This window comes from Carcharodon carcharias, chromosome 2, assembly GCF_017639515.1.
Source record: "Carcharodon carcharias isolate sCarCar2 chromosome 2, sCarCar2.pri, whole genome shotgun sequence".
Classification (NCBI taxonomy): Eukaryota; Metazoa; Chordata; class Chondrichthyes; order Lamniformes; family Lamnidae; genus Carcharodon; species Carcharodon carcharias.
The window spans coordinates 218875548-218899310 of record NC_054468.1 but is presented as its reverse complement, the minus strand read 5'-3'; the positions used below and the strand labels follow the sequence as shown (position 1 = coordinate 218899310).

The following is a 23763-nucleotide window of genomic DNA, read 5'->3' as shown; positions in this document are numbered from 1 at the left end:
TTTCTGCCTAATATTGTTATAATTAAGCACCTAAACCCGAGGACTCCTGGTGACCTGAGGCCTGTTTGCTTTCTAAGGTGGTGTTTTCAAGAAGAGCAGGAGAGATATCCCCAATGACCTGGCCAATAGTTATTTCTCTATAAGCATCACAAAAACGGATTATCTGGGCCTCAGCAGCAGCAGAATTGTGTTCAACCGCTATCTGAAATTTCAAGGCCTAGCATGTTCCCTACTCAACCATTACCATCAAGCCAGGGGAATCAACCCTGATTCAATGAAGCATGTAGGAGGGCTTGCCAGGAGCAGCACCAGGCGTAGCTAAAAATGACATGTCAGCCTGGTGAAGATACAACACAGGGTTACTTGAATGCCAAACAGCGAAAGCAGTATGTGACAGACAGAGTAAGCGATCCTACAACCAACGGATCAGATCTAAGCTCTGCAGTCCTGCCACATTCAGTCGTGAATGGTGGTGGACAATTAAATAACTCACTGGAGGAGCAGCTCCACAAATATTCCCATCCACAATGGTGGGGGAGCCCAGCACATCAGGGCAAAAGAGAAGGCTGAAGCATTTGCTGCAATCTTCAGCCAGAAGTGTCGAGTGGATGATCAGCTTGACCTCCTCCTGAGGTCCCCAATGTCACAGATGCCAGGCTTCAGCCAATTGATTCACTCCATATGATATTAAGAAATGGCTGAAGGCACAGGATACTGCAAAGGCTATGGGCCCTGACAATATTCCGGTAATAGTACTGAAGCCTTGTGCTCCAGAACTTGTCATGCCCCTAGAAAAGCTGTTCCGGTACAGCTACAACACTATCATCTAATCAGCAATGTGAAAAATTGCGCAGGTATGTCCTGTCCACAAAAAGCAGCACAAATCCAACCCAGCCAATGATCACCCCATCCTCTACTCTCAATCATCAGCAAAGTCATGCAAGGGGTCATCAACAGTGATATCAAGCAGCATTTACTCAGCAATATCCAGCTGACATGCCCAGTTTGGGCTCTGCCAGGGCCTCTCAGCTCCTGACCTTATCACAGTCTTGGACCATGCATGGACAAAAGAACTGAACTTGAGGTGAAATGAGAGTCGCTGCTCTTGACATCAGGGCAGCTTTTGACCAAGTGTAGCATCAAGGAGCGCTAGCAAAACTGAAGTCGATAGGAATCGGGGGGAAAACTCTCTGCTGGTTGAAGTCATACCTAGCACAAACTGAGATGATTGGTTGCGGTTGTTGGAGGCCAATCATCTCCATTCTAGGTCATCACTGCAGGAGTTCCTCAGGGTAGTGTACTCGGCCCAACCATCTTCAGCTGTTTCATCAATGACCTACTGTCCGTCATAAGGTCAGAAGTGAAGATGTTTGCAGATGATTGAACAATGTTCAGCACCATTCGCGACTCCCTCAGATAGTAAAGTAGTCCATGCCCATAAGCAGCAAGATCTGAACAACATTCAGGCTTGGGCTGATAAGTGGCAAGTAACATTTGTGCCACACAAGTGCCAGGCAATGACCACCTCCAACAGGATAGAATCTAACCATCGCCCCAGGACATTCAGTGGCATTACCATGGCTGAATCCCCCACTGTCAACATCTTGGGGATTACCATTGATCAGAAACTGAACTGGAACAGTCATATAAATACTGTGGCTACAAGAGCAAGTCAGAGGCTGGGAATTCTGCAGTGAATAACTAACCTTCTGACATCCCCAAAGCTTGTCCACCATCCACAAGGTGCAAGTCAGTAGTGTGATAGAATACTCTCCACTGGATGAATGCAGCTCCAACAACACTCAAGGAGCTATCCAGATGCATGGGAACACCACCAACTGCACCCCCCAAGCCACTCACCATCCTGACTTGGAAATATATAGCAATTCCTTCACTGTCGTTGGGTCAAAATCCTGGAACTCCCTCCCTAACAGCACTGTGGGTATACCTATACCACATGGACTGCAGCGGTTCAAGAAGGTAGCTCACCACCACCTTTTCAAGAGCAATTAGGGATGGGCGATAAACGCTGGCCCAGCCAGCAGTGCCCACATCCTGTGAACGAATAATAACAAAAATCACATTGCCCTTTATGGAAGTTTGCTGTGCATAAATTGGCTGCTGCATTTCCTACATTATAACAGTGACCACACTTTAAGAGTACTTGGTTGGCTGTAAAGCACTTTGGGATGTCCTGAGTTCATAAAAGTCACTGTATAAATGTGAGTCCTTTTCATTCTGAAGCACTGCCAGGTCCAATATTGTCCAGACTGGAGGCTCCCCATCTCAGAACCATTTCAGTTGAGATATTCAGCCAGAGAAGTTCAATACACTTGCAGGCTTTTAGTTGTAGCACATGTCATTGGAGGGAGCAAGTTTGACAATTCCCATTTGCTGCTTTGCCTTGAGCAGAATTCACTTCAATTCCACAGATGAAAGAGTTGGGAATCATCATGTACAACTGCAGCTGCCTTGGCTTGGACCTGCATAAAGTCTTCTCTGTGTATTGGCAGCTGGAATACCGGGACTCTGCACCCGAAATCTGGTCGAAGAAGCTATTCGGTATCTCTAGCTTGCATTCCCCTCTCAAATTACAGCTGAATGGGATGGAGGCTGAGGTCTATCTGGCTGTGAGTAAAGTTTCATTTTGATGCTCCTGTATTGGCGGCTTTTTCAGAGAATGGAGTAGTTTTACACTTTGTGAGACCACTCGTTAATCCCAGAAGTAAGTGTTAAGCACTGAGTGCAGCTGGCTTAGTTTTCGTGTTGGTTCCTGCTCCCTTTGCCATGGTCAACACACAATCCACTAGAGACATCCATCTTTGTGCATGTTGCATTGCAGCTCATGGTGAAGGATGTGAGCCACATTGGTGCACTAGAACTCTGGAGGTGCTAGCATTCAAGAGATAAAGCTCTGCTTTGCCGAGGGAGAGAGAGTACTTAATACATCATGGCCAGCTGTCCAAGACTAGCCATGGTCACTTTTGAGAAAAGTGAATGAGACCAGAGCAAATGACTGCAAAGAATTGTTGTAACCTTGCTTGATGCCTGCTAATTCACATTTTCTTTCTTGATAGACTTCTCCTGCACCTTTATGCCCCAGTGGCCGCACCAAAGATACTGATGCTGTTCTCAAGGTTATTGCCAATGCTCAGAGGTTCATTCATGTGGCTGTCATGGATTTTCTGCCTCTTATCAACCGCACTAATGTTCAGAGGTCAGTAAGACTTGTTCACTATCTGCATTAATTTAGATATTTTACCAGCAGAAATGTGCAATTTATTTTTGGAACTCTCACATTTTCCATGGGATTCCATTGGCTCCCAATGTTCCTGTAACTAAATATGTCATCGGTGCTCACACTAAGTTTTGATTTTGGTTCCCAGTGGGTGCTGAGTTAACAGTCAAGAGTAGCTGTTGAATACCACAATTACCAATCTGGAATAGAGACGGCAAAAGGCAAACAGACTCGTTGCTCCTGATCTCTTTCGTTCAAAAGTATGACTGTTTGGACATGTGGATTGGACTTGATTGCAATGCTTAAGGTGCCTGTTGCTGCTCACAGATGAAAGAATGGTAGAGGGTACAGGCAGCATCATGCAGTCATACCCCAGCATCAGACCATTCCTTCAACAGAGAATGGGGTGGGGGTGAGAGTGGAAGATTAAGAAATAAAGACAGTTTACAAACCTAGCAGTGAAGTTAATACAAGTGTACTGTACAGTGTAGTATCCCTTATTGTTAATATACAAGAGCCATGGTTCATAAAACTGGCAATGTGAACTTGGATCTGCTTTGTACACAGGTTCAACAAATCAATGCAATTTACTGCTCATTTCCAGTCTGAAATTACTTCGTTAGTTGCGGGTGCTGCAGGGAGACTAAACAATTGAATTCTCATTATGATAATAGTACACAGGAAACCAAGATACTCAAAAGCCAGATAGCTTACTGATAAAAGAACTACATTATTTAGAAAGTAATTTGCAAAGATAATATCTAATTTTGGAGGCTTTTGAGACATTATAGTTGAAATCTTTTGATCAGCCCACATTCTTAATGCATCATTTTTAAAGCTGGTTTTTATATTTCTCATTGAGTGCATTCTGAAACCTAATAGCAGCTGTGCCAAGGATAATACAGTATCTGATGGCACAAGGTCACTGATCACAGTACAGTGATCGGCTGTCATTAAAAAAAATTGATTCCAGACAGTCTTCTCTCATATTGGAAAGCCAGTGTTCATCAAATTATCTTCTGCACTGCTTTCCTGTATGATTTGGCTGTCATTAATGAGTTGAGTAAACTTTTTAATTTGCCTGTGCATCACCAGAACTTTTTTTTCCCTTTATTCATTAATGAGATTTGGGCAATGTTGGTAATCCCTATCCTAATCACCCTTGAGCTGAGTGGCTTGCTTGGCTGTTGCAGAGTGCAGTTAAGAGTAAACCACATTACTGTGGGTCTAGAGTCACATGTAGAGCAGATTTCCTTCCCTAAAGGGCATTAGTCAACTGAATTTAAATTCTACCAGCTGCCATGGTGGGATTTGAACCCATGTCCCCAGAGCATTAACCTGGGTCTCTGAATTACTAGTGACATTACCACTACACCATGAATAGGGGCAGGGAATTGATTAACATTGCTGTAAATTTTCTTCCATTTTTGCTAGAATCATAGAAGGATATGGCACAGAAGGGGGCTGATCGCCCCATTGTGCCTGTGCTGGTTTCTTGGTACAGCTAGCCTATTAATCCCATTCATCTACTCTTTTCTCTTTAGCCCTCTAAATGGTTTCCCTTTCATGTCTTGATGAGTAATCTAACCTCTACTAAAACATTGATGTTATTAGATTGAAGGTAACAAACATTTGTGGAATAGATTTGATAGACCAGATGGCCTTTTACATTCTATTCTTGTGTCCTTGCTAAGCGTATTTCCTTATACAGACAATAGATAAATTAGAAAGCACACATTTTCTATTCACTCCTATAAGAACGGAAATCTTCCAAGTATGTAGCTCACATACGATATGGCTGTTTTGCTGTAAACAATGTTTTATAATAAATTATGGTAGTTAACCCTAATGTTCACATGCCAATTAAATCAATTCACAAAGATTCACAAGCCAGTCGAAACATTTAAGCAAGATTAATCAGCAAGTTTGGGTAGAATGAAGTTGTTCCATTTCTCAGTTAATACCAGTTTGTATGCATTGGGAATCAGGTAAGGTCTGAGGAAATGCCCCTGTCAATAAAAGTTGGTCCTTTTCAAATTCTATTCTTTTGCCCATAAAGTTTATCCATAAAGCCTTTGTGTGCATTTAACAGTGACGGATACACATGATAGAAAGCTAATTGACATACATCAGAGGAAGTCATAATTAGTTTCTACAAAGCACTGGTCCAGCCCTCTGCCTTTAAATATTACATACAAACTGTAAGCATAACCCCGAATATTGGATGTCAGGGCCTGGAGGGAACACACAAAAGGGCAATTGAGTTGTAAAATAGATTTGGGTACCTGTGTTATGAAGATAAATTGCAAGAATGTTTACACTGGCTTAGATGTGATCTTATTGAAGTACTGAAGATCTTATTGAAGTACTGAAGATCTTAAAGGGAGTAGGTTAACTGCCTGAAGGAAAACAATTTGAAGGGCTATTGGGAAAGAACAGAGAGAGAGAGATCACATGGAAAGCTCTTTCAAAGATCCAGCACAGGAATGATGAGCTGAATGGCCTCCTCCTGTGCTCTACGATTCTATGTATTGGATCACAGTGCGGTGTTAATGTAATCTGAGGCAGCAGGAAACCGTTTAACATTTGGTCTCATTTAAATTCTGCTGGTCTATTCCTGGTTGAGAAGAGGATACAGAGAACTGCTGATGGGAAATAATCGGATCACTCACCAGTTTCCAGAAAAGAAACGGTGAGGGTGTTTTGGGAAGGTCTTCTGGCCTGGTTGGGGAGGAAGAGTCAGGGATAGGATAGGCTGCAACTTTCCTCCTTGGGCTCAGAGCAGCACACCTGCTCCTCTGGGCCTTGAAAAGGAAAGTTTTGTCCATATATGGAGGGCCCCTCTGTCCTTCAGCTGTGGCTCAGTGGCTGGCACGCTGAGGTTGTAGATTCAAGTCCCACTCCAGAGATCAGAAACCCGAGTGTGAAACCTAGCTGACACTCTAGTGCAGCATTGAGGAAATGCTGCACGGTTGAAGCTACCACCTTTTGTATGAAACGTTAAACTGTCTGCCTTTTCATATGGATGAAAAAGATCCTATGGCACTGTTGGGAAGGGCAGGGGACTTCTCACTGGCATTCTGACCAATGTTTATCCCTCAAGCAACACCTAAAAACAGAACATCTGGTCCTTATTGTATTTCTGCCTGTGGGACCCTGTGAGGTAAATGCAAGTTTTTCCAAGCCCATTGTTTTCCCCCGTTAATTGCCAGCCTTCTGGGAAGGCCACTGCACTCCGATCCTAGTTAAAATTCCACTAGAGTCCCAAAAACATAACACAACACCAATTTACATAAACCTGTGGCTCAAGCCTGCTTTAGGTGGTCACCTCATCCACCTGCTGAACCCTGCAAGTTAATATCAAAAACAGGAAGGAAGGATCGGGTTGTGAACAGGTCAGTGACCTGCTCAGTTTTAACTGCCCATTACATGCTGGGGTAAAGGTTAAAAGCAGCTCCCCTCCCTCAGTGCCCCCGCCTTCATTCAATCCACTTTTTTTGAACAGTTTTCAAATCGAGCCCAGACATTTTACCAACATGTTCTGTCATGAGGTTTCCGACATTTGGCTTAACTTGTTTAGTAAATGGACAGAAATGTAAGCGTGCATTCTCTCCTGTCTTTGGACAGCACTTTAATGTGGTATAAATACAAGATGCTTTTTAGATGTAGCAGGAAGCTACATGACACTAAATGCAGTCTGGTGTACTGTAAGTGCAGTAAAGCTTTCTGGGAACTGGCGGACTAGATATCCAATTTCATAAATAAATAATGGAGAATAATTTGGACTCTTACGATCAAGACTTTCATTATTCCCTAATGCTTGTGTATGCAAACAATACTGTTTATTTTCATCCAAACTATGAGATTTAACCTTCCAGATTTTATATTCCTGAAGTCTTCCTGTTTGCAAATGTTCCCCTCACTTCTACACACTATCTTGTCCTCCATCTGGCTCGTCTCCTCCCTCCCCATTACACATTGCTCAGTAACTAAGAGAGCAGATGGTGTCCTGCCCTTGTTCTGCTATTAACACAATCTGCTATCTTACCTTTATGCCACTATCAGCACCTTCTTTAGTCCTTAACACTACCATTAACACTCCCTTTGTCTTGTGTCCATGACATCTTTGTCAATCTCCCCTGAGCTCTCATCTATATCCTTGACCTTCTATTTTGCTCCACTTGCTCCACCCCCTCTTAAACAGTATAAAATTCATCTCATTTCTTCAGAGCTAAAGAGAGGTAGAGGAGTCATATAACTGTTTCTCTCTCCACAGATGCCCCAGGGCATTTCCATAGCTCTTAGCAGCAAATGAAATACTTTCTGAATTGTAGTTGCTGCTGTAATGAAGCTGCAGCCAATATGCCAACAACAAGCTCGCACAAACAGCAGTGTGCTAAATACCAGATAAACAGCAGGAAAGTTCTCCCTGGTGCCCTGGATAATACTTATCCCTCAACTAACCTCACAAAAACAGATTTTCTGACCTTTATCAGTTGCTGTTTGTGGGACCTTGCTGTGTGCAAAAGAAGCTGCCACACTTCCTACATTACAACAGTGACTACACTTCAAAAAGTACTTCATTGGCTGTAAAACGCTCTGGGATATCCTGAAATAATGAAAGGTGCGACAGAAATGCATCTCTCCCCTCTTTCCTGATTATAAAAGCTGAAAGTAATAAATATATATATATATTTTTCCTTTAATTCATCACCTCTAAAACATTTTATTAGTATTTTTGTCTTTACGATTTATTCTATTTGAACTTAGCTGTGGTCATTTTATCAATCCCATGGGCTGGGAGTAGAGAAGAGCTCAAACAGCTTGACAAATTGGGTATAACAGCAAATGACCTTTCAGCCCACACAAGTGCTTGGAGTGACAGTTTGGTTAATCCTGGCAATTACTTGATTTACTTTCATTTTCTGGGTAATTTCGCCAATCACTCTAAATGTCAGTTATAACACAAGGCTAAAAGTATAAACATCTAACACAATTTCAGCCCATTGTCCCCATCACTGCCTCAAGAAAATGAAAGCTTATACTGGAACGTAGAACAGATCTCGAACAAAACACGGAGAGAGATGAGTTTGTAATGAGGTTGATTATGCTTTTATGTGCTGGGCACTCTTGGGGCTGGAACTGGGACTGTGTGGTTAAGACTATTGGCCTGGAGTAAAGTTAGCAAAGTAAACCTTGCTGAGAAATCTAGCAAACTCTGTGGTGAGAAATTTAACTCTTTATCGCCCTGCTGTGGTATTGCAACTAATTGTAACATTCTTTACTGGGGATTCTGAGTGTGGAATTGCAATATTGTCATCAAGCTGTCAAATAGGCAATAGCATTAAAGGATTTCCATGGGCAGCCAACGCGGAAACAAAACAGTAAAATAAAATTGTTTTCGAACATGTTTATATCAAGCAAATTTTATTTTGAATAAAATTCGAATTCAGTTTAAAAAATCGAATCAATCATAATTGTGACGTTTAACAACACTCACGTCTCTGTTTAAAAACCCAGTTAAACCTGATTGAACAAGGTATAACATTTTATGGGGATTCTAAAACCAACGTCAGCACAGAAAAGGGGATGATCCTGTTGATTTCAGTGATTGCTGGCTCTGAGGGAATGTGGGAGGGACGATGGTGGAGCATTGAGTGACAGACTGCAACTTCAGGATTCCCGTATTGCTTTTTGAAGCTGCGGTCCGTTTCGGAGAGGCCATGACAGTGAATACTGATAGTTTGTCATTAATCGCAACCCTCCTGCCACCGAAATCTGGGCTCAAGGGACATCTAGCAATCTTTCTGGTGGAGGTTTAGAAATTCAGAGACTTAGGTGAACGAATAAGGCACATAGACACACTGTGGGGGTAAGAATAGCGCATGAGTTGAAACAGCTGAGGAAGTAGATGCTGGCTAGTGAAGATGTCGGAAAAATGGAACAAATAAAATGATAGCCAGTTTGTTCTGTAAAGGAAGAATTTACATTTACAGAGCACCTGTCACAAGCTGAGGACATCAGCAAAGCACTTTAAAACCAATGGAGTACTTTGGAAGGACAGTCACCGTTGTAATTTGGGAAACGCAGCAGCTGATTTGCACACAGAAAGTTCCCACAAACAGCAATGCCATAATGAGCAGATAATCTGTTCTAGTGATGTCGATAGAGGGATAATTATTGGCCAGGGGAGAATTTCCCTGTTCCTCTGAAATAGTGCCGAGGAATCTTTTATATCATACCTGAGAGGGCAGACGGTGCCTCAGGTTGAAGTCTTTTGTGAAAAACTTGGGGCAGTAAGTGATGCTGTTCAATAACAATGGAGTGTCTTAACACTGAGATTGAGGAAACCACTATTTACTGCTCAGCATACATGAAAAGTAGGGAATTACTGCAGCTTAAGGGTGTTGTCTTAAAAGTATTACATTGCTATTTTACAGAGACATCAACTTAATTAAAATAAATGATTCTCAACTGTATTAAAATAGTTGATGATGTAACCTGTTTCTATCACAGATGTTTCCATAACAGGATTAATTGAATAGCTTTTCCAAAGAGCCAGTAACCTAATAAACACAATGGGCTAAATGGCCTCACTGTGCGCTATTTTTCTATGATTCTATGTTTATCTGCTAATAGACAAAACAATAATTTCTAGGCTATTAAAAACACATTGTGTACATGATTGGGTAGAGCAGCTCGTCACCATTCCATTTGGTCAGTCCTACAGAGTGGCCATCAAAAAATCGACCTCGGCTTGATTTACCAACGTTCTTGGTTAGAAGGCCATGGTAAAGTTGTTGCTCGGAACAGCACCAACATTTCAAAATGTACTTCACTGACTGTAAAGTGCGTTGGGACATCCTGAGGCTGTAAAAGATGCTGCAGAAATGCAAGTTTGTTCTTAGCTGCTTGTGTTGCCTCTATATTGCTGAACAACTGTATGGATAATCACCCTTGTGCTCTCTTTATCCCTAAAATCATCTTTAGGGGATGTGAAATTTCATAATAAACATACCTAACCTATTGGTTGCCTCTTAGAACCTGAATACAATGAAGGTAGATATAGTGTTCTGCAGTTGAAAGACCTTTGTTGATGAAGATTCCTTGAGCACTGGTTGAATCTTGATGTACAATAGAGACTTGTTAGGTAAGGAATAAACCTATTTCAGTTGGAAAAAGGAAATATTTTGATCCCTGTTGTCATTCAGAACTTGGTATTAGAATTCATTTCCCAATTTCAAGAAAATTGTGTTTAAATAGCAAAGCTGGTTGCAATTCAGAGTCCTTTTAAACTCAGTCCTTTAACTGTCGACCACATACTGTAACAAATGTGAGGTTTTATAGGATGGTTATGTTTTGGGACTGTGTTTTAACATTGGGTGAAATGGAGGAATGAAGGGGGTCGTGTGATCTGTTCTGGGTTCACTGACAGCAAATTTGAGTGGTTTGATTGCTAAAGTTTAAAGGGGTACCAGTTTATTTTACTGGGAAGCAAGTTCAGGATGTTCATACTTGTAGATAATAGCAAAAGCCTCTGTGCTGACAGTGGGTAGACTGTTAGTCTCCAAAGTCCTGGGAAGGTTTTAAGAATGTCAAGTTTTGTAAACTGTTATACTGTAACTGTCTACTAATTTCAAGATATAATGAAGCTGGGGTCCAAAGGATAGCTAATTGGCATGTCTACCTGGATACAAGGCCCATGTGATTCATGTTACCATGGAGATGAGCTTTGAGAGGGGAAGGATACATAAGAGGCCATTGTGGGATTGGATTACAAGGTTCTTCTGAAAGATATCCTTGAATTTCACAGAGAGGTCTGTCTGCCAGGACCTGAGAAAGAGAGAGAGGAAGCAGATAGAGGTGGTAAGTCTCTATGGTTTGCCATGCAGGTGGGACTTCTCACCTGGATTGAAAGTACCAATCTCATGAGGATTTGAAATGAGGCTGGAAGATTCACCTAGCTTGAGCTAGAGGGAGAATTTCCAGGAAAACCTTGCTATGAAAGAGTTCTGGAATAAAAAGTTATCAGGTGGAAAAGGAAAAGAACAGAAGTAAACTTTCAGAAGCTAAGGAGCACTTTGGACTGGTTCCAGGAGAACTGAATGTCTACTTTAGGGACAGTGTAAAGTATAACCGTGGAGTGGAATTTTCGATTGTGTTAAAAGTAAAAGGGAAAAATTCTGTAGTTTAAAGTATAAGATGCCTACTGAAATAGTGCTTGGTCAATGTTGCTGTTAGTTTATTTATTACAGTAAATGTCTTAAAAGGTGAAATCTTGTCTTTTCAGCTATTCACTGGGAATTTGAATTTCTTTTTAAAAGTTATTGGTCTCTACGTGGACCATAACAATACCTTCACATCTTTCACTTCTATCTCTTCCCTTAGAGTCCAGAAAGCACTGTGCCAGCTGAGACTGGAAATAGAGACCACCAGAGTTAATAGTCAGAATATCTGTTCCATTTGTTCCGTTCAAGGCAAGCAATAATTTAATTGTGTTTCAGGTACTGGCCTTTGATAGATAATGGGCTACGGGAAGCTCTCTTTCTGCGGAAAGTGAGAGTGCGAATGTTGGTCAGCTGCTGGAAGGGAACCTATGCACCAATGCTCAACTTCCTGTGGTCCCTGAAAATGTTCTGTGGTGAGCCCATCAACTGCAGCTTTGACGTGGTGAGTGCAATTGGGGGACTGGGGGATGGGGACTGGGGGTTGCAAGTTCATGGTCTCTTCCGCATCAATGATTTTCATTGTTCTACCATTGGCTGCCTTACCTCTGGCTATCTAAGCACAACACTCTGGAATTCCCTCCTTAAACCTCTCCGCCTGTCCACTTCTCTCCCCTCCTTTAAGACATTTCTTAAAGTCCATCTCTTTGACCAAGCTTTAGGTCACTCGTCCTAATATCTCCTTATGTGGCTTGGCGCAGAATTTTTTGGGGATGTTTTTCAAAGTTAAATGCACTGTATAAAAATGCAAATTGTGATTGGGCAGGATATGCTATGTGTACGGAATCTACCCCAGCTGGATTTTCCATTCTGTGTCCCACCCAGGCAAGGTTTTGTGCCCAGGTGGTATAGATGAAAGCTTAGTCCAACAGGAGAGTAATTTTAACTCCAGTCAGCTGACGAGAAACAGGCAGTAGTGAACCTTTCACAATTTTAAGATAATGGAACAGAAAATTGTGCATGATGTGAAGTGGAGGGGGAAAACATGACTCACCAAGACCTAAAATGTTTAGGAAACCCTACCCCTGTACAGAATGGCAAGTAATCTGGCTGTAGGATCAGGTGCACTATTAAATATAGGAGACTAAACAGGCCCTGAATGGGAAGGGGGCAACAGATGGCAAGGATGAAACTGCTCACCAAGGGACCAGGTATTGTGGGAATTGTCCACTGAAAGAGTAGGAAGGAGATTAAGGGCCTGTGTAGTAGACCTAATGCAAACTGAGCATGATGGTGGAAGGAGCTACATTGCTCCTTGCATTGTGAGCACACAATCCTGGAGGTTATAAGATATACAGACATGCAGAGATGTAAATAGTAACATTGAAGTGGCCAGGTAGTAAGAGACCCAAGGTTCATCTGGTTTGCCTTCTACGTTCCTGGCGGTTGATGATACAACAGTAATTTAATTGTGGCTTTCAAAAGGGCAGTTATGTGAAGAGAAAAAATTTGCAGGGCTACGAGGAAAAGGTGGGGAAGTAGGAATAGCCAAGTCACTTTTGCAGAGATCTATCATGGATATGAAGGGCTGAATGGCTCACTTTTGTGCTGTAACCATTCTATGAATCTATAGTGTAGCAATCAATCTTTATCAATTAGTCTACAATTGACCCAGACATGAGGTGAGGAAACACCCAGTGGTAGAAAGCTTTGGGATCTATCGATCCATGGTCACCTGTTCCTCCCAAGAATGCATGCCTGTTTATCTTATAATCTCCAGGACTGTGTGCTCACAATGCAAGGAACAATGTAGCTCCTTCCACTGTCATGCTCAGTTTGCATTAGGTCTACTACACAGGCCCTTAATGTAACATTTCCTAAATTACACATATTCCAAAATACTTTCTGAAAGAAATCTGACCAATTTGCATTCGATTAAATCAACACTCTCTGTTTCAGCCAGAAAAATAAACATCATCCTGCATTTGTGCCCACTGTCATCAGGCAGTTCTGGGCCTATGTTATGATCCCAGCTGATGTTATTACTGGACACATCTGATCCCAGAATGGAACCTGGCTTGATAGACCATAATTTTTTTTTAAACCGTGGAGAGTACTAACAATTCACAGGAGTTTGCAGTTGACTTTTTAACAAAAAGATATTAAACAAGAAACATTAACTATATTACACTAAACAACAGAAAGGTTGGAAAGATTTCAACATTGATTCAACTTGCACTATCCCTTTTATCCCATCAATACCCTTACAGACCCAACACTCCAGTGAAGAGATACCACTATTTCCTCACCGAGGGTAAAGCTGGTTCAGTTGCAAAGAGGTTTCTTTTCCTGTAGATTTCTGAACATTCACTAGAAGTCCTTCATCATTCGTATCTCCCTTGAGATAACCAGAAAACTCACTCTAAATTCACTGTCACTTTAATTGTAGAGCAATATATATGAGTTCCTTAAACTCATATCCTCAGCAGTCTGTTACCGTTTCCAGCTAGAGAGAGTCTTAGACCTTTTCTGTCTTCTCTGTGTGGTATACACGTAATAACTGAACTAAAATCTGCCTTTCTGCCTCTCCATGTCACTGAGTCACTCACTCATTCCCGGTTGCTAGGCAACAGCATGGTTTTTCTCCCCCCCTGCTTTTTGTGTTTGTTTTAACTTTTCAAGCCTACTGACCCCTTGGTAACCCACCTTTTCACTTCAAGAAAACATCATTTTTTAAAATTCATTCATGGGATGTGTGCTTCGCTGGCTGGGCCAGCATTTATTGCCCATCCCTTGTTGCCCGTGTGAAGGTGGTGGTGAGCTGCCGCCTTGAACTGGTGCAGTCCATGTGCTGTAGGTACACCCATGGTGCTGTTAGGGAGGGAGATCCAGGATTTTGACAGGGTGACAGTAAAGGAAAGGCGATTTATTTCCAAGTCAGGATGATGAGTGACTTGGAGGGGAAATTCCAGGTGGTGGTATTCGCAACTTTCTGTAGCCCTTGTCCTTCTGGATGGTAGTGGCCATGGGTTTGGAAGATGCTGTCTAAGGAACCTTAGTGAGTTCCTGCTGTGCATCCTGTAGATAATACACACTGCTGCTTCTGTGTATTGGTGGTGGAGGGAGTGAATGTTTGTGGTTGAGGTGCCAATCAAGCAGGCTGCTTTGTCCTAGATGGTGTCAGGCTTCTTGAGTGTTGTGGGAGCTGCACTCAAGTGGGGAGTATTCCATCACACTCCTGACTTGTACCTTGTAAATGGTGGACAGAATTTGGGGCGTCAGGAGGTGAGTTATTCGTCGCAGGATTCCTAGCCTATGACCGCTCTTGTAGCCACAGTATTTATATGGCTAATCCAGTTCAATTTCTGGTCAATGGTAACCCTCAGGATGTTGATAATGGGGGATTTAGTGCTGGTAATGCCATTGTACATCAAGAGGTGATGGTTAGATTCTTTCTTGTTGGAGATAATCATTGCCTGGCATTTGTGTGGCACAAATGTTACTTGTCACTTGTCAGCCCAAGCCTGGATATTGTCCAGGTTTTGCTGCATTTAGAGATGGACTGCTTCAGTATCTGAGGAGTCGCGAATGGTACTGAACATTGTGCAATCATCAGTGAACCTCCTCACTTCTGACCTTATGAGGGAAGGAAGGTCATTGATGAAGCAGCTGAAGATGGTTGGGCCAAGGACACTACCCTGAGGAACTCTTGCAGTGACATCCTGGAACTGAGATGACTGACCTCCAACAACTACAACCATAATCCTTTGTGTTGGGTATGACTCCAACCAGCAGAGAATTTTCCCCTTGATTCCCATTGACTCCAATTTTGCTAGGGCTCCTTGATGCCACGCTTGGTCAAATGCTGCCTTGATGTCAAGGGCAGTCACTCTCACCTCACCCCGGGAGTTCAGCTCTTTAGTCCATGTTTGAACTAAGGCTGTAAAGAGGTCAGGAGCTGAGTGGCCCTGGTGAAACCCAAACTAGGTGTCAGTGAGCAGGTTATTGCTAAGCAAGCACTACTTAATAGCATTGTTAATGATCCCCTCCATTACTTTACTATGATAGAGAGTAAACTGATGGGGTGGTAATTGGCCAGGTTGGATTTCTCCTGCTTTTTATGTACAGGACATACCTGGGCAATTTTCCATTTGACGTGTAGATGTCAGTGTTGTAGCTGTTCTGGAACGGCTTGGCTAGGGGCTTGACAGGTTCTGGGGCACAAGTCTTCAGTACTATTGCCAGAATATTGTCAGGGTCAGAAGCCTTTGCAGTATCCAGTGCCTTCAGCCATTTCTTGATATCACATGGAATGAATTGAATTGGCTAAAGACTGGCATCTGTGATGCTGGGGACCTCTGGAGGAGGCTGAGATGAATGCATGTTTACAAATAAAGCCTGGAGACTTCCTGACTCCATTTCAAAAAAGACTAAAGTAAAACCAAACCCAGGTTTCAACTTTCTTAACTTTCTTAACACATAAATAAAAAAGGTATAAACTCAAAACTATATCTAGTTTCTAAACACCTACTGTTTGTGGGAGCTGTATGCACGAATAATGAATGCACTTGGTTTAATATTCAGCCTCAAACCTGCAGCTAAACTAATTCCAGAAGTGAAGTGAGTTTGCATTAAAAATTTCTCAATGTGGCATCATCGTGAAAGCAACCAACCTCCTCACTCCTACACACGCTCTACCTCCACTTCATGATGTGAAGTGCCCAAAAAATGTCTGAGGCCTTTTGCATGCCATGATATCATCTGTTGACCGCATCATGATGTAATTATGCATTGGCATAGACAAATCAGTCACAGCTCTACTGAATTCGTGGGCTAAATTTTGCACCCCTAAACATTTACCACAACCTGATCCAGTGCTGAATGCCTCATCAAGCCCCAAGTGCAGTACTAGCAGTGGCCACCGGTCCCAGTGGTATGGCCAGAACTGGAGAGCTGCCGGCCTCTCATTGGTAGCTCTCTGAGCTGGGATTTCCTATTCCTGAGGGGCAAGAGTTCCGCTTTAACTCACTCAATAGCCAATTAGCCATTTAATTGATGCAGGGCACCTGTTCCGAGCATCAGGCATGACCCCTCCCCCACCTGGGGAGCCATGGAGGGGGACATCTACAGTGCCGCATAAAATCCAGGCACCCGGAATGCACTTTGCCTCGATTCAAAGTGAGACCTTTGACGCAGCTGCAGTTTTGACATGGAAGCCTGAAGGTTGCTCTCCATAGACTCAGTCTGTAAATTAAAATGGCCTATAATCCTTAATATCTAAAATAATGCATTTTAATTAAAATTACTTTAAAACATAGCATCATTAATTGGTTATTTTGAGAAAGTTAAATACATGTAGCAGGCTATTTGAAACAGCAGTAAAACAAATTGAAAAGCTCAAACTGAGTGTTTGGAAATGGCATTTTGCCAGGACAGTAAAACACTTGAGCTCTTTGCAGCAGGTTCAGTAAAACAGGCACCTGGAACTGAATGTAAGGCACTAATTTAGTTGACGGATTAGCTGATAATACTATAAACCACTCTCACAATTGTATTCTTTAACTGAATTTCTCCTGTGTAATTTCTTAATTGTATTTATTGCATAGAGAAAAATAGGATATTGTGTAGTGATTGCAGGGCTGCAATTGAGGAATTTAGATGATCTCATGAATGGAGGTTTTGCATGAGGGTTTATCAGCCTTGGCAAATCTTGACCTTTGAGTCAGATGTTGCAGATTACAGTCTCGGACTGCACTTAATCTAGGCTGACACTTCAGTGCTGCGCCAAGGGAATGCTGCACTGTCATAGGTGCTGACTTTAATGAGATGTTAAATTAAGATCTTGTCTGCCCTCTCAGGTGAATATCCAAGATCCATGGCTTATTTCAAAGCAGAGTAATGAAGTCCTAGCCAATACACATCCCTCAAACAAAAATAAAAACAGATTAACAGATTATTGAAACAATGTTTTGTTGTTTGTGCTGGGTCTTTGCTTTGTGCAAATTGGCTGTTGTATTTCCTTGAATTACAGCAGTGAGTACACTTTAAAAATACTTCATTGACTTCAATGTGCTCGGGGTCATTTTGTGATTGTGCTATATAAATGTTTATTGCAGCCATCTAAAACCTGAGATGAGATTATAATCTTGAAGTTTGCTTCAGAGCACTTTTTTATTTGTACAATATATTTGCTGTAAACATTGGATATATTTTAACACTGTGCAAACTGGGGATCAAACCTGGGGCCGTGGTAATTTTATTGTGCAGATTCAATTATAGCATCTGATAATTTTTATTTCCTGGAGATCAGGCAATGATTATGGCCGGGACATGCATAGAGACTCTAATGCCTGTTTCAGGCACAGTCCTGGGATCATCTCTTTTGTCTTCACCAGCTTGCTGGGGTGCACACTTGCAGCATGTGATGAGTGTGGAATCCCTGTTTGCCATATTGAATGTTTAGGTGCCCAGTGAAGATTGAAATGGGTGAGAAATTGAAAACAGAAATCAAGAGAACTGGGTTCTTTTGGAGTGTGACAAATGGCAGTGGGAGAATTTCCACAAGACGCTCCCAATCTCCTGCTGTAAATTTGGCAAAACAGCATTAATGCAGTTTCTCCAGGGCAAGTGCCCTAAGCTATTGGGACAATCCCTACAGACCCATAGGAATGGTCTACCAAGCAGAAGGTCGCGTGAAAGGAATTGGAGCATTAGAAATAGTGATGAGGAAATTAGGGTGATGAAGTTTCCTGGATCAACTGGCTTTTATTTTTACCTTGACTTTCCATCTGAAGTCGAATCATTTTTGCACATACTTGGACCCATTTCAACATCATTAAAATAGTGTAATTGATACTGTGAGAATAAACAGCATGGCTAAGCTATAATTCATTCAAGTGAGTAATCAGCATTTATGTGAATTATTAGTTATTCTTCAGCATCACTTACTGTAATTTTGTTGGTGATGGTATTTTACTTGTATTCAGGGAGACTAAGCAGCTTAATTTTCTCTCCTCGTTGAGTGGATAGGAAAGCATTTTATATTCAAATATAAAAGCAAAATACTGCAGATCTGGAAATCTGAAACAAAAGCAGAAAATGCTGGAAAAACTCAGCAGGTCTTGCTGCTTGAAGAACAGCCATACAGACTTGAAACATCAATTTTGTTTCTCTCTCTACTGATGTTGTCAGACCTGCTGAGTTTTATATTCAAAGTTGTGTTGATGGGTTTTTTTCAAGAATTTGTTATATGCTTATCTTTTGCAGAAATATTTTGTAATTCCTGCTTCTGAACGGGATGAGAAGGCTATGTTTTCCAGTGTTAACCGCAACAAATATATGGTGACAGACAAGGCAGCGTATATCAGTAAGTAACTGATCAGTGTCTTTTCTCTAGGTCTCAAGCCAGGCCAGATTATGCTTTAAAAAAGTAAACATTAGACATACAAACTGTGTCTACACACCCAAGCGCAGCTACTTGGCAATGATAGGGGAGGGCTGTCTCCACAGACTTGAGTTTAGAGATGCTTTATGCATTGTAAGGAGATCTACAGACAATCTCCACCATAGGTATGGAAGTACCAGTAGCAGTAAAGGCCATTTGCCCCCTTGTCTTCTTCCAGGCTAACATCTGCAATGTCAGACAATTTGCGGCCCAGAACCGTATCAAACAGATGACTGACACCCTTTCACAACTACTTCTATCAAAACCCTCATCAAAAAAACACACTTCGCCTCAGTCCTTGCAATCACTTTCAGCTAAGAAAGAACATTAATCCTAAATTCCGTTTCCAATTCAAAGTATTTGAACGTGTCCTCACCTACCAAATGCACATCTAACTCACCTGCTTGAATTTCCCCAGTCAGGTTTTGGTGTGACTGTGAGTGGTGGTACATTTTCCCTCATTGATCTCTCGCTGCAGCCTTTTATTCAATCAGCCATATCATACTCCCCCAACATCACTCTTCTGTTGATTTTAATTGGAAGTTTTAAAATAGCTGCTTTCAAGAGTTGCAGCAATGTGTGTGTTTTTCCAATGACGGCTCAGTTTATGGGCAAAAACCTGCTAGGAATAGAAAACATATTTAAACCCTGAATTTGGTCTTTGTATTCAAAGTCAGCAGGATCTCCTGCAGTGCTACAAATGCTATGAGCTGCAGTGCTATGAGCTATGCACAACCCAGAATGGAGACAGAATTACCTGGAAAAACTCAGCAGGTCTGGCAGCATCGGCGGAGCAGAAAAGAGTTGACGTTTCGAGTCCTCATGACCCTAAGTTCTGTCGAAGGGTCATGAGGACTCGAAACGTCAACTCTTTTCTTCTCCGCCGATGCTGCCAGACCTGCTGAGTTTTTCCAGGTAATTCTGTTTTTGTTTTGGATTTCCAGCATCCGCAGTTTTTTTGTTTTTATCAGAATGGAGACTGATTGGAAGGAGGGACTTTTTAAGACAAAAAAGTGGGCTGAATCTAACACTGATTTGATGATTAATGTTGAGCCTTGCTGAAATACTAATAGACTCACTGAGTTTTCAATGATACACAGTTCCCTATTCCATTATTATGATGAAGCACTATCAAGGCAATTAAGATTATTTACTAAATACCTTGATAAGGGAGTGTAGTGGAACCAAGCAAAGCAGTGCAGAATTTGCTACAGGTTAGATCCTGGTGAGGACTTAGAAAATTATGTTATCTACTAATGGACAATATGTAGTTCAGCAACCCAAGATCAATAAACGATGCATTTATATATCTGTATATACGAGATGGAGTTTGACAGACTGGGAGGGAGAAATCCACAGAAAGGAGAAGCTTTGTACAAAGGTTTCTAGTTGGCATTTTGTGTCATTCTGTAGAAGAATATGACACTGCTAAAGCAGCTCATCTGCTTCTGGTACAGGCAAAGAGGGTTGTCTTAAGCACGGACAACATGTGCGTGATTTAAGTCATCCTCTTTTACTAGACTAACAGTATTGTCTCATCTCATAGCTCATCTCATCTCATCACTATCAAACTGCAGAGGATGGAATCTGGCACTGGAAGACCATGCCCATTAAGTACAATTGGGAGGGGATTGGACTGTAATCCAAGAATAAGTGTCATGCTGCCAAACAGGTCTACGACATAAGTCTTATGGTCACCAAAAGATTGAGTAAAACACTGAAGCTGCAAATGGTATAAGGTACATCTGACTAGCTTTTCTAGTTCTCTTTGCCATTTTTTATTTGGTGCAATGAAGCCTATATGTGACTACTAGACCAAGAAACTGGAAGTTCATTCATAGAACCATAGAATATGACAGCACTGAAGGAGGCCATTCAGCCCATCTCACCTGTGTCAGCTCTTTGAAAAAGCTATTTACTTACTGTCAATCCATTTCCCCATAACCATCTTTAGAAATCCTTTTTGCTCTCTTAAGGATGATATTAAATGCATGCCCTCTAATTACTGACTCACTGGCTACAGGATTTTGTTTTCCAATGTACCTTTTGAACCCCTCATTATTTCTGATGCCTCTGTCAGATCTTTTCTTGCCCTCTGCTGTTCTAAGGAATAGAGCCTTCGTTTCTCTAGTCTATGTTCATCACTAAAGCTTCTCACTGCCGGAATCGTTTTTGTGAATCTCTTCTGTACCCCCTCCATAAGGGAAATGTCCACATCTGGATGCAAAATGGGAGATTTCCTGGCTCTCCACCCTGTCACAATGGATAGGCTCAAATAATTGAAATATTGGATGGATTAGAGGACACATTAGCAAAGAAAACTGCACCATTATTCCTTCCATTTAAACACAGGAAAGTATGCTGCTTTTCTTCAAGAGTGCGCTCCAACCTGCCATTTTTCCCAATAATCGCTGTTCCCAGTGCACTTGGGGGTACACCCAGGAAAATCCTAATTTATATTCTAACTTCAATCTAACTAGTGAATTATTTGATTTTAGCACTAACAATATGTTTCCAATTTGGCTCTGTTAGACAGAGATGGGAGCCAATGTGAATGGATTTTATATTGGCCCCCATTTAATTTGGATTCTGAAAGCCTCGCAAACATGAACCAGCTCCTGGCATTTATGCTGAAAATTCCACCTTTCATATCCCGACAATAGACTTGTAGACCCATGAAAAACTTATTCTATGAGGGTGTCAGCAAGAGAATGGAGCCAGATTTAGCAGTGCCTAATTCTATCTATGAGTAGCCTTTAGTCCAATAGATTTAAACTATCCTCCTCAAATGTCCCTCTTCTGTTTATTTTCATTGGAAGCACTAAAAACAGCTGCTGCAGCTCTTGAAACAGCTGCAGCAGGACTTAATAACTCCTGCACAGTGTGCATGGGTCTCCACAAAGCCTACTTTATGGATTAGAACCATTAGAAATAGAAATTTTTTTTAAATCCTGAATTTTGTCCTTGTGTTAAAAGTCATCAGGATCTCCAGATAGTGGCTGGACAAATTGCAGGATGGGGGAGAGAACTTTGCATGCCTTTGCATCTCCTGAATGCTCATGTAAAAACCCAGCTTGCTGGAATGACGTTCACTCTCTGAATTTAATTGCCCCGTCAGCAAATAATTAGACCAATTTGATTCACAACTAGATATGAGTGGCATGCACCTGGCGGACTGCACTTCACTCGTGACTTTGAGGTTTGTACGTGCAGTATTTGCCTACCTTACGCTGCGCTGCTCTTGCAGCTGCTCCGTCTCTGTGCCAAGGCTGCTCAGGCAAGTCCAGCGGAAAAGGAAGTTGCAGGGGGGGAGGCACAAGGCACATGCTTGACTGGGGGCGGGGGATGGTTGACTGGAGCCTTGGAGGGAAAGGGCTGAAAGAGACGTGTGACTGTGGGGGCTGGTTTAACCAGGTGATAGTAAATCAACAGCTCGCCTTACATCTCTCTTGACTTTCATTTCCATTTACTTCACCTGTTAGACACTATCGCACAAAGTTAAAGTTAACCCCATAGTGTATTAAATTTGGGAAGATCAAATCAATAACTGTCCAGGAACTGTAGTTGCTTTTATATTGGTGTTGCTCCAACCAAGGGTTTCTGTCATGAATTTCATGCAGTCTGGTCAGTGACACTCCGTTCTTCCCAAAGACTTTCTTGATGTCCCGATTGATTGGCTCAATGCTTGGCAGTTAATTATGTATCCCTGGGACACAGTGCCAACCTAGTAAAATAGCAATGAGGAAAGGCCATTCAGCCCATTGTGTGTTGGCTGTGGCTCAATGGGTAGCGCTCTCGCCTTGGAGTCTGAGGTTCTGGGTTTAAGTTCCACTCCAGAGACTTGAAAGCAAAAGTGTTGACTGACACTCCCAGTGTAGTACTGAGGGCATGCTACACTGTTGGACACGAGGTCTTTCAGATGAGATGTTAAACTGAGGCCCCATCTGCCCCCTTGGCGGATGTGAAAGGGCCCATGGCACTATTTCAAAGGGAATTAAACCCCAGAATTTTGGGCAATATTTATCCTTCAAACAGCATCACTAAAAAACAAGATTACCTGGTCATTATCACATTGCTGTCTGTGGAACAAATTGTGCCCTAATTGATTGCCACGTTTCCAGTATTACAACAATGACTGTGGTTCAAAAGTACTTAATTTGGCAGCGAGGCACTTTGGGGTGTCTTGTGGGTGTGAAAGGTGTTATATAGACAAGTCCGTTTCTTTCTAATTCTTTCATTTCAGTCGATGTACAGTATTCACTCAAGGTTTATCTCCCTTCTGCAGTGAGGAGCCTGTCTCCATCAAGCTGGCAGTGCTGATTGGAAAGCTTCTAATTGAAACTCGGCTATGCAAATAATGCAAATGAGCCCCATTCAGATTTGAAGGGTAGTTGTTCTTTTCATCACACGGCTGCTCTTTCCTTACAGCTCCTTATGCTGTGGGGGACCACAGCGGGATGAGTTTTTATCTTCACCACCTGGGCTAGTATTGAAGTGGAGCCTCTTGGCTTTAACTTGAAAGATCCATGTGAGATCCCCATCCAGGTGAGGGGAGGTGATGGCGTAGTGGTATTGAATTCAATAAAAACCTAGAATTAAAAGTCTAATGATGACCATGAAACCATTGTCGTAAAAACCCATTTGGCACACAAATGCCCTTTAGGGAAGGAAATCTGCTGGCCTACGTGTGACTCCAGACCCACAGCAATGTGGTTGGTTCTTAAAAATGCCCTCTGAACAAAGGCCCAGCCAGCATCACCCACATCCCATGCATGAATTAAAAGAAAAGGTGGTGAAGCTGAAAATTTACCTTGGAGAATTTTTAACCTTAACTATATCATTCCAGACGCCAGAAAGGTAGGGCGGGAGGGATTTTCCTGTCCCGCCAGCGATGGGCAGGAACAGAAAATTCGGAG

At 42.0% G+C, this 23763-nt stretch overlaps 1 protein-coding gene across 1 annotated transcript in view; it reads left to right on the top strand.

Annotated features, from left to right (window-relative positions):
- The window catches only part of LOC121288797 (inactive phospholipase D5-like), a 112431-nt gene that overhangs the window by 63169 nt on the left and 25499 nt on the right, over positions 1–23763 (top strand). The window contains exons 9-12 of the mRNA XM_041207528.1: positions 2433–2630; positions 3078–3217; positions 11743–11908; positions 18670–18769. Coding sequence (XP_041063462.1) covers positions 2433–2630; positions 3078–3217; positions 11743–11908; positions 18670–18769 — 604 coding nt within the window. The remainder of the gene's footprint in view (positions 1–2432; positions 2631–3077; positions 3218–11742; positions 11909–18669; positions 18770–23763) is intronic.